The 13,750-nt window shown below is 32.3% G+C and overlaps 1 protein-coding gene across 1 annotated transcript; it reads right to left on the bottom strand.

Moving 5' to 3' along the window:
- Positions 1-1,475: 1,475 nt before the first annotated feature.
- LOC117336580 lies at positions 1,476-13,623 on the bottom strand. The gene is made up of 6 exons (XM_033897191.1): positions 13,489-13,623; positions 12,728-12,865; positions 11,762-11,893; positions 11,250-11,423; positions 10,650-10,801; positions 1,476-6,332 (listed from the first exon to the last, which is right to left on the bottom strand). The coding sequence occupies exons 1-6, from the start codon at positions 13,621-13,623 to the stop codon at positions 6,230-6,232; spliced, it is 834 nt and encodes a 277-aa protein (XP_033753082.1). The 3' UTR covers positions 1,476-6,229.
- Positions 13,624-13,750: the final 127 nt, after the last annotated feature.

Genomic DNA, 13,750 nt, shown 5'->3' with positions numbered 1-13,750 from the left:
ACTTTGTATGCTGCCATATACTGACAATATCGAAAATGGGAATTATTTGACAGTAATTTAACAGAGTTATTGTTCTTTATAGTAATATTATTATTTTCTTTTGGTTCACCTGGGCCAAAGGGTACATTTTTTTAAACGCTACTAGTCCTAAACAACTAAATGGATTTTGATGAAAGGTTTGGAGAATTATTTGGCAGTGTTGCATGTTGTATAAATGAAAGATCTGACACCCTTAGGGTGGAGATAGGGGGCCCAATAGAGGTAATATAGAAGGAAAAAAACAACAATAGAATTAAGATACTTTTTCTCTTTTAAGAATGACAAAGGATTTAGTCCACAGGTAGGTTGAACCATTGTTTGAAGAAACAGTTCTAAAGAGGGAAATTATTTGAAATATAACTTTAGTATTTTGCAATAATTACTTGAATATCCTGGTGAGCGATGCAGGCCCTCTCGTTTTAACCCACACATTTAGTTTGCACATTGTGTAATTATTTATGAGCAACTTATCTGAACAAGCATTCTGAAAGAGTATTGCTTTAGCAATACATGTCCCCTATACCAGCCCCCGCTTAAAAAAGTGACCTTGACCCAAATGCCCTGAAACCCAAACCTGATCTGTAGCTACTCAAACTGAATTTACATATCAACTTTCAAGAACAGAAAATTGAGTGGCAGACTTACAGAAGGACAGGTAGGAAACCTTTATTTCCCACCATTTCAGCGATAGGGGATTAATAAACATGCAAACTAAATTCTATCATCAGATAGTGACCGCCATGTTTGGCTGACAATACAAGAGGCCCAGAGGGCCTGTATCGCTCACCAGGTTTGAGATTTGGGATTGTGCTCATCTCTTGATGCCCAGGAATGCTATATATGGTTATGCAGTGAGGCTCTGAACAAAATAAAAAAGTCTTCAAGGGTGGAGAAAGCCCCAGAATCTATTTCTACAAAATGAATGTGCTTTATCTTTTGATTCCCAGTAATGCTATACATGTACATGTATATGGTTAAGGGTTGGGAATCTCAATAGTTTCAAAATACAAGAAGTCTTTTATAGCAATACAGTCAAATTGATCCCTTTTGCCCCACCCCTCGGGGCCCGGCCCCATCATTTGTATAAATTTGAATCCCAGCAACCTAGGGATGTTACCACTGAATTACCAATGTCATACATTGCTTAGGTCCAGAGAAGAAGCCATTAATATCAATATTGCCAAATGGCCTCTTTTGGCTCCACCCCTCGGGCCCCTGGGAGGGCAGTCCCATCATATGTATAAATTTGAATCTAAGCCTAGGGATGCTTCCTACTAAATTTGGTTAACAAATTTTGTTAAATTCTGATCAGCAGAAGAAGTCAATTGTTGACGGACAGGTGAGCTAACAATGGTCATCCAAACAAAAACACTTCAATGGATAGGACCACACCATTATAAAATGTTCCTGAGGTAACAAATAACAAAACACATCAATCTTAAAAACATTTAAAATCTATTTTTGACATAAACAAACTATAGAAAATAAAGCAAATAATGCTTACCAAAATAAACTGATTAGACTAACACAATACAAGGCTCATCAATGATGTTCGGTATGCTACATAAAATAATCTATATTGATCTGGTAGAAAATTTATTGACAATGAGAGCAAACGAAGGTTGAGGAGTTTGATAAGCAATATTATGTTGGTTGCATGTTGATCCAAAATAATAAACAAAAATGGAAAAATATTTCTATAAAAAATAGTTTTATATTAATAGGGTTGAATGAAAATCTAATTCACGGGTGAAAATTCAGATCTAAATACCAACAAACCAGTAATACATAGTTACACATTACCAGTACATGTATGTACTACAGCAATAAGAAGGATATGGTAGTTGCAGGTTTTTCTATCCACACATCTTGTTTACATATAATGCTGATTTTCTAATAATGAAACCAAATTCACATACATTTACGAACTTTCCAAGTATCAAATAATATAATTATGAAGTGATTTACTACCCTGTAACAACCTATATTACATAATTAATATGACAGTTCACAGTTCATTTGGAAATACAAGGGTATCCACAACATGTACATTTGTAGTTCATCCATTTTAACTGTGTCTTCATTTATTACTGAAGTTTGGATAAATCAATTTTCCTTTTTTTCATATAATTCTATTCAAATTTTCAAGAAATATTTTATTGTATAAATTTTTAATATATGTACATGTATTTTCACACACATGTACATATGTAAATTTCATTATCATCATTGATGAAAATGTGAACATTATCATCAAAATTGGACTTATGAATACACATTAGAAAGGAATTGCAAATTCAAAAATGTGTACTGGAAGAATTATAAAATAGAAATTCCCACCAAATTGACATCTCAAAGATACAGGAAAGCATATTTTGATTTAACTTTACATCAAAAAGCACTGATAAACCATAAGAATACCATTTGGTCTAAACAAGATAAGATGTAATAGCACTGAACAACCTGATTTGAGACAGTATTCCTAAAATTGAGGCCAAAAGGGCCTGCACTATTTTCGAGTTCAAATCAACTTATGTAGGGTTATCACAGGATCTTGGGGCATATTCCTAATTAACTGTCTATAAATGAAATATGACATGGACTGGGTTTGGAATATGTGGCAAGTTCCTGTGGGACCAATTTAGGAGAAATAGAACTTAACATAACTCTCAAATCTTTACCAAAGTCAGTGAAGAATAAAATATAGGTAACAGTGACCTATATTGGATAATATACTGGTGAACTACTAAAGATGTATCCACAAGGGGAGTAGGTAAATCAATTACGTAAGTGTGGACTTTGGGGTAAAGTTTTATTTCATTATTATCCTGACAAAGCTTGACATAAAGGGTGACACTGGTCGACGTAAATAAATTCATGCTCAACCTCTGTATTTGGTTTGTATAAATGGTTATTATTTTTTTTTACTAATAGCCAAGGTAATTTAAGGACGTGCCAGGTTTTGGAGGTGGAGGAAAGCCGGAGTACCCGGAGAAAACAACTGCCCCATGGTTTCAAACCTGCAACCCAGAGGTGGAGGGCTAGTGATAAAGTGTCGGGACATCTTAACTACTCGGTCACCGATATTTATTGTTTATTTTTTGACCAATCCTGTTTTGATTGATTAACCTACTCTTGTTCATCCCCGATTCATTTAATCCCCTACATACCTCCTGGTAGCCAGTCGAGGCACAGGATCCATCTCCCCACCAACTACTGTGTCAGCTCTATTCTCTACATTTATATAATAACATTATGCGATTGATGACTGGTTGATTTGACTGTCAGGAGTAATATTATGTTCCGTCTTACTCTAACGATTGTGTTATGAGGACGGACCAACAGAGAAGGCATCAATTCGGTTGTGAGGGTATAAAAGTGGAATGAAAAAAAAAGCTAAAATAAGTCATTCTATATCAGCATATGATATGGCGGCAGATAAATAGCAGAGAAAAACAATAATGAAGAAAAATACAAAAGTTACAAGCAGTAAAAGAGTCTAATCAAATGAAAACAAAACAAGATCTATCAAGGCAAAAATGGCTTATTTTGAGATCTTTAGTGATTAAACATGCAGCATGTTAAATCTAAATTTAAGTCAACAAATAAAATAATTCTGCCAAAATATGCCAGGGCAGGGATTCAAATCATCAGCAATATGATACTATTCAATAAATAAACCTATTTATTAGTTCAGGGCTATTCCAGAGTTATTTGAGTGGGAGGGGCAGGAGGCACTTGTATAAAATTTGATGAGAGGTAGGGATCTATCCCAACTTTTCTAGTATTCCTTATACTTAATAGGTTTTATTATTTGATGGGTGGTGGGGTCTGTGAAAAATGCCTCCCACCCCTCCCACACAGATAATTATGAAACAGTCCTAAATCTTTTTTCCACAATTCAAAGATAAAATAATGTCTATAAAATATTTAGGCACAACTTCAACTCATCTCTCATGAACAGAACATTGTAAAACATTTATGTCTATAAACAATGACATAACAAAGGAATATGTTTATTTCCTGTCAACGGAAATCACTGTCTCATTCTCTAATAAAACAACTTAAAACTTGCATATCTGAAAATGCAATATCTGAACGTTGTGAACCACATCTAGAATATCAACATATATCAAAAATATCAATCTTGCATGAAATAAGTAAATGTGAATTTGTTAAAATCAACACCATATTTTTAAATTGAAAATGAGGCTGAGATTCAAACAACACAGCTACCAATGCTGAAACAAATGTGCTACGTTTAAGGGGAAATATCTCTCATTGTCTTTTGAACAACATAATCAAGGTATCGGTACTTATTTAATATGAAAATACCTGAAAACAGACATTGTTGTGGCTAGTAAATATGTTCAACATTTAAGATGACAATATTGGTTGGACTAGAACATTTTTTTTTCTGTTTGTGAGTCAATTATTAAATATGAAAATGTATGCCCACGAAATAATTATATTGAATGCATATGGAGCCTTTCAACAGGTACACTTGAGGATCCAGCTATTTTTATGTGGGTAGGAAGCTAGGTGTCTATATGAATTATTCCAATGTTTTTTTTGTTTTTTTTTATATTGGCCTGACTAACAAAAATGTTGATAAAATGTCAAGATAAGTTGGACTAGGTGTCAGTAGGCTTTCAAATATCTAACAAAACAACTTATTTTACATCTGCAAACCAATTATACCAATATTTTCATTCGAAAAGAATACAATATCTCATAAAATGTAAAAGTCATTTTCATGTGCTCATAATCTTGTCGAGGGAAATTCATTATGCAAATTACAATGTATTACAGCAACCTTTATATGAGGACTTTGATCAGACATACAGATTTTATACCAGAAATACAGCTTTTGTAAACAAAAAATATTGAATATTCATGACTTATTGAGAGAAACAATGTTAGGCCATTTAGGAATAGGTGTTTTGTAATATTGCAGCTCAACATGTTTACTGAGGAGTTTATGTCTGAAAATATACATACACAGGAATGTCTGTCTCTAGAGTATAGTTAACCGTATATTATATATATACCAATGTATACGAAACAAAAATATTCATTGAAGAATAAATTTGTTGAACAGGTATACAGGAAGATCTATTTAGTGAAGTTTGTTTGTTTTTGTTTAACTTCCTATTAACAGCCAGGGTCATTCGAGGACGTGGAGAAAAGCCGGAGTAACCAGAGAAAAACTACCAGCCTATGATCAGTACCTGGCAACTGCCCCACATAGGTTTCAAACTCGCAACCCAGAGGTGGAGAGCTAGTGATAAAGTTTCGGGACACCCGAGTGGACACCAGAGTGAAGACAAACAATCTGAAGAGTTTTAGAAGAGTCTTAGAGTTAAGGAGGCAAGATTATTTAACTGCATTTTTCAGCGTAAGAGTGTCAAAGCCAGCTTGTTTAAAAACTTACATATCCTTTCAAATTGATATAGTGAATCTGATATTTTCATTTCAACCTGAAATTTGAACATACTTGATTTAATTTCTCAGAACATTCATATTGCTGCCAGATGTTCTATTCGTGTCAAACCTACTGAAGACATTAAATTATATTTTAGTTAAAAACAAAAGATACAGTCTGCAAAATTACATCTTAACAATAACACACTGTATTCAAAAGTCATACATCCATCTGATAGGATCTCACATGTACACCATACACCTATATACAAACAATAACAAATGTGTCACTCAATGTCTAAAATTTGCATATATAACAATTCACGCCATAAATAATATTAGTGATCTACACCAGCTTTCAATGGGTAGAAGGGACAACTTTGTCTGAAGTTCTTCCATATTCCTCAACCATCAAGAATTGGTCAAATAGGCCATGTAAAACAATGTGTTAACCTTTTATAAAACATTTTCGCGATTTTGACAAATACATTTTCATTTTTTCATTTAACTCTTCATTAATGATTCTTCATTTGAACACAAAGGATAATAGCTGTACATGTATCTAAAACATGGCACTTTGATTTTTTCAAATAAAAATACAGCCCAAATGCATAACTTATCGAACAATATCTATACTACTTCAATATGAAGTAAATTACCATTAACATTGTGTTTTAAAGACTTCATCATTTCATACTAAAATACAGAATATTAAAACAATGCACTTGAGTGTGATTTGTATGATAACAAATAAACAAAATCCATATCAGTAGTAATCAGAAACATAAGGTCTCATCTCCATCACTCCCTCCCACGACGGCCGGCAGTAACATTTCACTTTACTGGATACCGGGTTTCGCTCAACCTCACTGAAACAAACAAACAAATAAATATATCACAATAAAGAAACATCATTCTAATATTATATATTTGGATTATAATATCTTTTTTCTATATTTTTGAGTTTCATTTGATTTATAGTCTATATATGGTAACTATAACATTATTAAACTTTAATGTTACATATTCACTATTTAATATATGAGTACATTGTATGTCTTAATGCATGATTATAAAAGTGCTTACAATCTTTCTACCATACATTTGTACATTTCTTTCTTTCTTTTTTTTAGTTTTGTTTTTCTGGCTCAACATTAGGATCCCTGTTAATAACATAATTAAAAATTTCACAGCAACTGTGTTAGCAGTGTAAGGACTTGTGTTGTTTCAGATCTTGAAGAATTATAATTGGATTTATTTCACAAGATTATGTTTATCATTAACATGCAGATCTATGCTCATTTCCTGTAATGTTTTTGTCTATCGCTTATATCATAACATTAAGAATTTCATACAAACTGTTATAAGTCTTTCAATGTTTTTAATACTCTATTTGCTCTACTTCAGAATATTATAACAAAAAAAATCGAACACTGAGTTTAGAGAAACAAAAGTTGTTTCTGTGATCGTGACCTTTGATCTAGTGACCTTGAATCTTGCCACCATTCTTTAACATTCTGAATGTCAACACAAATTATCTACTAGGTAAGAAGATTTACATGGTCCTATTGATCTTTAGAGTCATATGATTTTTTTTTATTCTGATTAATATCACCATATAACAAGGAAGAACTGTTTTAGAAATGACAAATCAAAGTCTTTTTAGTAACTGTGACTCAACCTTGACCTTTGGGTCAGATGTCTGAAACTTAAACTAGGTATTTTAGTTCTTAACACCATCACAAGGTATCATCAAACATGCATCTTACAATAAGCCAGGTAGAGCAATGAAAAGCAATTGTTCTTTTGGACAAACAGACTGATTAAGCTATATCATAATTATAACCTGTCGAAACAGACATATAATAAAAACAGTTTTCTACATACATGTATCTATATCAGTATAAAAAAAAAAAACTCCAGTAAGGAAACTAATAAAATGGGTTTCAGAACTATTTCAAAACTTGAAATCGAATGCTTATGAACAGCTAAAGAAGCACTTTCTTCCACCTCAGCATTTTCTCAGGTATTTGCACCAGGTAGCTCATCTAGCTATTGATATAAGCCTCTGTGTGACACAAACAAAAAACACAGAAGATTGCATTCTTATATATGAATTGCAGCAAACAGGTGGAAAAGTAACATGAGTTGTAAGTGATTCAGTTGATAACCTCATTAAACAACGGGTGTAAAGTTGTTATTTCATAAAGGCTTTTCGGTACTGGTGATAGCCAAGTTTAATTTTGTCAGAGGCAAACATGAACTGAGAAATTTGAACAAAAAAATACAAAATGTTAATATCTTTAATTCTAAAAAAGATTAGACTTAAAATATACGTGTTAGTATTAAATTTCAAAACCATTATGATACTACACTTAACATTTCTATTCAGTAAAATACTTATTCCTTACTGGTACCATAAACTATTCCATAGAGAAATCTACTTAGGGTTATTCCAGAAAAGCAGTTCCATTACACAGAAGGAATCCCAAAGAAAGGATAAGTGATTTATTTTGGCATTCTGGGGTCAGATTCAATTTCCAATTAAATATTAAAGCAAAATATGAATATATTTTCATGAAATTGCACACAAAAAATGAATATTAAATGTAATGGATGACCAACCCATGAACAAATATGAAATATGTGTTGGGTAATGAGGTAGACACAGGCTGCAAGAATACCTGTGTTAATCTGTTCTTACTGCTGTAGCCTGTAAATTGTCAAGAAATGCAAATAAAACACTTCTCATGCATTGTTCGTGGTTTTCTTCTAGACGGATGTACACAGAGCTCTTGGTGAGGAATATTTAATACCACAAACAAATTTGGAAGACAATTCATGATTTATTGTTTTAACTATAAATAAATAACTACAGAAAATTGAAAACATTTCTTTTGTAATCTAGATGATAAATTTTAACACAAACACAGTATAAGGTATTTAGGCCATACCAATTTAATTTATTGTTCGTCGGATTTACCGCTCCTGTTTTATCAAAATCAAAATTAAAATTTAAAAAAAATTTTACCGCTCCTATTTTATCGTCAACGAAAAATGACGAATCCGGAAAAAATTCTCGCGATTTCAAAATTTAGAAAGCGCCTTTCTGGATCAATTGAACGTTTGAAACGAAGGTCACAGTACAGTAACTGAAGCGCTTTTTTAACAGTGATGTGAACTGTCAAACACAATGAAAGCACGAGGGTTTACCTGAAGAAAAGTTGTGTCAACATGGGTATTTTTGTTGTATCAGTAACGACAGAACGCGGCCGCCACAATGTACTACAACATACAGCTATGGAGGTGGACGACGCTTCATCATTTGAACATTTATTTAACAAGGTAAACGAAACACACTCTCTTGTCGAGATACGTATATCGAGCAGTCGACCCCCGTCTGCAGACAGCATCGTTGTGTCATCGCTTACGATGACATTATCTTTGTGTCAAGAGTTGGGCATGAGATTTTTGGAGTTTTTAGTTAAGCCTGAAAGCGTGATAGCGACTCCTGACAAAACGTCAGCCTTTTCTGTACTGATCATTGTGATGGAATCACAGAAAAAACGTTCTCTCCCACAGAAGCCGAAAGACACTGGTAAACTTATCGGTCTGCAAAAACTTTACAACGATTTGATTGATTGGATTGCCACTTTTGATGCAGGTTGGCATATTATTCTTGTATCTATCAGTATCTTTACTATCTTATAGGCTCTAATCATTCCAATTCAATCTGTTCCTTATTTTTATATGACAGTCCATGAAAGATTGAATTTTAATGTGATTATTGGTGACAAGAGGTTTGTTTTGCATTCCAAATTATCAGTAGGTTAATTTCCATGTTTCCTGTATGTAATTTTGTTGAATAAGTATTAGGTTCTAGTCATTTTATTGAAATCATTTGTTTTTATGTGCCAATCAAGTATTAGGTTCTAGTCATTTTATTGAAATCATTTGTAACTTTATGTGCCAATCAAGTATTAGGTTCTAGTCATTTTATTGAAATCATTTATTTTTATGTGCCAATCAAGTATTAGGTTCTAGTCATTTTATTGAAATCATTTGTAACTTAATGTGCCAATCAAGGAAAGTATTTTATATAATTTTGAATCTTGTTTACAGAAGTGTACTAGCAGTGCATAATTTTGATTAATACAGTACTGTTGATTTTGTTTTAACAATGTGTTTGTTGATTATTTTGAAATAGCGATTACCTTGGTCTGTTTCATCAAAACATCTTTCATATCACTAGACTTCAGGATTTGGTTGATAGAGACACCATAGAATTTTTTATTGTTATACATATGCATTCTTAATGAATGATAGAGTTTATTGTTGAAATGATTTGCTCATGCAGGTAAATTTGAAATTAATAATATATGGTTGCAAAAAGGTTGCTCCATATTGTTGTGGCTTTATCTTTTAATTTCAATGGATAGTTCTATTTAAAACGCTATTAAACAGTGCCTTTCTCTCTTGTGTAGCTCTATACACTATCTCAGTGCTGTGCAAGTCATTACTTTACAACATTTAACCAGTTAAGAAGTGTTTAACACATGTTTTCACATTATTTACACAGTCAAAGACATTTACTGATATTGAGACCTCTGAAATAATTCGCTCACTCCAAATTTTCATGATTTCAAAATTATTTTAAAAACAAAAAAAATTCGCTCGCTCGCTCCAATTTTGAAATCACGAAATCCGAAGAACAATTAATTAAATTGGTATGGCCTTAGTATTTAAGTTATATAATTGGAGAGAAATGGACAAACTAATTACCCAAGATACTGTTAAATATCAGCTTTTCTATTTACTTCAAACACTTTTAATATCAAAGTAATTTATGTAGGAAAACTCATCAAAGAGATGATTAAATTATCACATAAGTTAAAATTACTTGTGTATAAGTATAACATATATACAGTACTGTTATTGTACTGGGAAAAAAAACATTTTCAAGGAACAGTTAAATTTGCAATTTTTTTTTAACATATTTTGAGACACCTGTTATAGCATTTAAAGTAAATTTATTAATTTCATAATCTGATGACCAAAATTAAAATGGAGTCTGTTATTGTAGGGAAAGTGAGAATAGCTACACTACACAAACTGTTTCATTAAAATCTTTCAATTCTATAAATATTAATTGTATACGATCGTATATATAAGGTTACAATACTTACAAACAATTTGAATCACACATTTCTAATTTATATTGTTCATGGTCTGGCACGCCATCAGAATCCATTGTGCTGTATGCCATTTGTTCTTCAGTGACATTGATACTTGTTGTGGAGTATGTTTCTTCATTTAAATTCATTATCATACAGTCCTCCTGTTAACAAAAAAATGTAAGAAAACTTCTTAATTATAAAACATATATTCATCGATCCAAATTTATGTTTGAATTGAAAATTTCAAATGACAAATCAGAGAATCGCAGTCCCCCTTAAAATGTGAAGCTATGTGGCAAGAATATACAGAAGATAAATTCATGCAGAAACTAATTGCATTTGATTTAAGATTCATGATTCCCACATGTTTATCCCCAGAGAAATCTTAGCATCCAACATCATATTTGTCAAAACCTATCTTATTCTTCTAATCAAAATGCAAACCAACACATATCTAATCAAATAAATTTGAATCTCAGTCAATTTTTTTTTTAGAAAGATCTTTCCATGGCCCTGTGAGAACTAGTGATACTGACTTGTTTAAGGGCACACAAATGACTGAGCTGAGTAAATGTATAGTTTACAATAAAATCATGTTTCATTAATTACATTTAGGGGTGGTTGCTGCATGTCCTGTATAGACTGTTGTGATATCAAGTGTTGTTGTTGATTTGTGGGTAGATTGGGATTGCCACACAGACTTTCATCATCCTGCATCCCCGACGTCATGACTAGAGGGTTGAAAAATGTTCCATTTGATTGAGGGTGTAAAGGCCAGCATCCCTGCAAAAAAACAAAATTACAAAATTTTAAACCTTGTACAACTTTCTTTGTATACCATTTTAAGTATCAAACAAATTAAATAAACAACTTCATTATAAAATAAGTAACAGTTTTCTTTAAATTTTATGTTAATATAGAGAAAACTGATTTAGACATGGTATGCAGCTGCTTGTGTGCTTGTTGTCTGCAACAAAAGTGCAATTCTCGAAAGTGTAACAAAATGATTCATAATATGTGAATTATGGATTTCAGCAAGTAGATTTTTTTAACAACATTAGTTTTGAGCCTAATGTTTATTTTTTCCCGAAAAACCATTGAGAAACCTGTTGACAGCTGACCTGTGGTTGTGATGTTTGGACGGAAGGGAAATTGAGATTCTCAGAGGCTGATATATTGTGGTTCACTTCTGCCATTACATCATCTCCTGAAGCATCCACACATCTCCTCTTAAATGTACTGCTTTCCATCAACTTCAATAGAAACCGATAAAAAATCTTGAAGCAACATTATCAGGAAAACTATATTAAAGTAGAAAATGTCTGTAAGACATAAATGCCCCTGCTGCCATGGCCACTTGAAACCCTGAAACACCGTTTGGTAAGAATGAATCAATCGCATCAGCGGTTCCTGAGATAAGCACGATACATTGTATCAGGACGGGACGTGGTCATGGCAGGGGCATAATAAAGAATGCATACAAAAATATCTTCAATTGATCTCGATAATATTTTGAAATACATGATTATTGCTGGTTTCAACAATCTGTTTTCCATTGATACAAACTGGTTAAACAGAATCATACATTGTTGAGGTTATAACTATAAGTTCTCTCAACAATGTAGGTCATACAAAAACATGTACATGAAACATATTTTAGCACCTTTTATGTACATGTCAACTTTAGTAAGGAAAATTATGTACATGCAATGTACCTGAAAAATCAATCTCAAGACTTTAAAAAAAATATTTTAAGAAATATTTGATACAAAGAATCTTCATGGATATCAGATTTCATTCAAAATCTTCATGAATAATATAAAATCGTTAAAATACTCTTGTGTAGAATATTTTTTCAAATGCAGACTTTTTTTTGACAAGCACTAGTAAGTACATTGTAGAATTGCTGTAGATCTACATGTGTATGTTTTATTTTAATCACATTTCGAATTAACATTATGAATTAACATTTTTATTAAATACCAACTCTGATAATACACCATTCATTGTAAAAACCTGAATTCTTACATGCTGAATAATAAAAATAAAATATTTAAAAATATGGCTACTTTAGTCATCATAATCACCTCTCCATTTTCACTTTGACTTGGCACTTCTCTGTCTGCATCACCAAATCCTGGTGCTTTTCTTTTTTTGTTCGGGTAGACTTCATGTATAAACGGTTTTTGTGCCTGGAGACTCCAAGTGAAATCTGACAGAGGCATCTACGAAACAAAAACCATCAACCATTCAAACTCAATATGACATTATCTTATTAAATAATTCTGCTGGTTAGGTAGCAGACACAAGGCCATATGTGAAATTGTCTGTCCAGAAATAAATATCGAAACTTTTTGGTTGGCACGTGACAGTCAAACCTTGATGACATTCAGGAATACTTGTTTTTTTTCTGAATATATAACAAGGCCTAGATCAATTGGTAATTTATCTACAGTAGGCTACTGAAATGCATGTCGCTTTTTTTTTATTCAGCAGTAAGCTAACAATATAACCGCTTACATAATAGATACGCTGACATTATTTTTCAATTATGCTAATACGTTTTCAGATAGCAAACATACTGCAATGATAATTAGAATGACATCATTAAGTTCAATTCACTACGCAGTATGCGCAACCTTTCCTAGAATGCATACAGGTGGCCCATTGGACATAAATTCAAATAAACGCCAAACCAACAACTTCACATCAGCACATGTATCGAAGCCGATCGCGTCCTGGTGTTCAAGTATTTTGACATTACCGTTACAATTTTTAACATTTGAAAGATTATTATTTAATTTACATAAATCGTTCATATTGTTTCGAATCATTTGCAAATTCTCACCACTGCTGTTACGATCTTCCCTCCAGACAAAACAACCTGCCGGCTTTGTTGTTGTGTTTGGTGCTGTCTGCCATCGGAAATACTCGGTGATTTCCGTAGGATATATTTATTTTGAAATTTACAAGAATTACACATTCTTTATCATGATTTCTAATAACACATTTAAAATGATAAAGCTCTTTATTGAATAAATTCATGGTTGATATCACAATCTATTTCATTTTTGATTCCACAATTATTTCCCATCATCCTTCATTTGTAT

Source organism: Pecten maximus, chromosome 10 (assembly GCF_902652985.1).
Source record: "Pecten maximus chromosome 10, xPecMax1.1, whole genome shotgun sequence".
In the NCBI taxonomy this organism is placed as follows: domain Eukaryota; kingdom Metazoa; phylum Mollusca; class Bivalvia; order Pectinida; family Pectinidae; genus Pecten; species Pecten maximus.
The sequence above is the reverse complement of the archived record's forward strand: the minus strand, read 5'-3'. Positions and strand labels throughout refer to the sequence as shown.

Bases quoted from the DNA above. Each gene is read 5' to 3' on its own strand.
- LOC117336580 (XM_033897191.1), bottom strand. From the start codon at position 13,623: ATGTGTAATTCTTGTAAATTTCAAAATAAATATATCCTACGGAAATCA. The intron at 12,866-13,488 runs GTGAGAATTTGC...TTTGTTTCGTAG, and splicing joins GGAAGATCGTAACAGCAGTG to ATGCCTCTGTCAGATTTCAC. The intron at 11,894-12,727 runs GTGATTATGATG...TTTCTATTGAAG, and splicing joins GTCAAAGTGAAAATGGAGAG to TTGATGGAAAGCAGTACATT.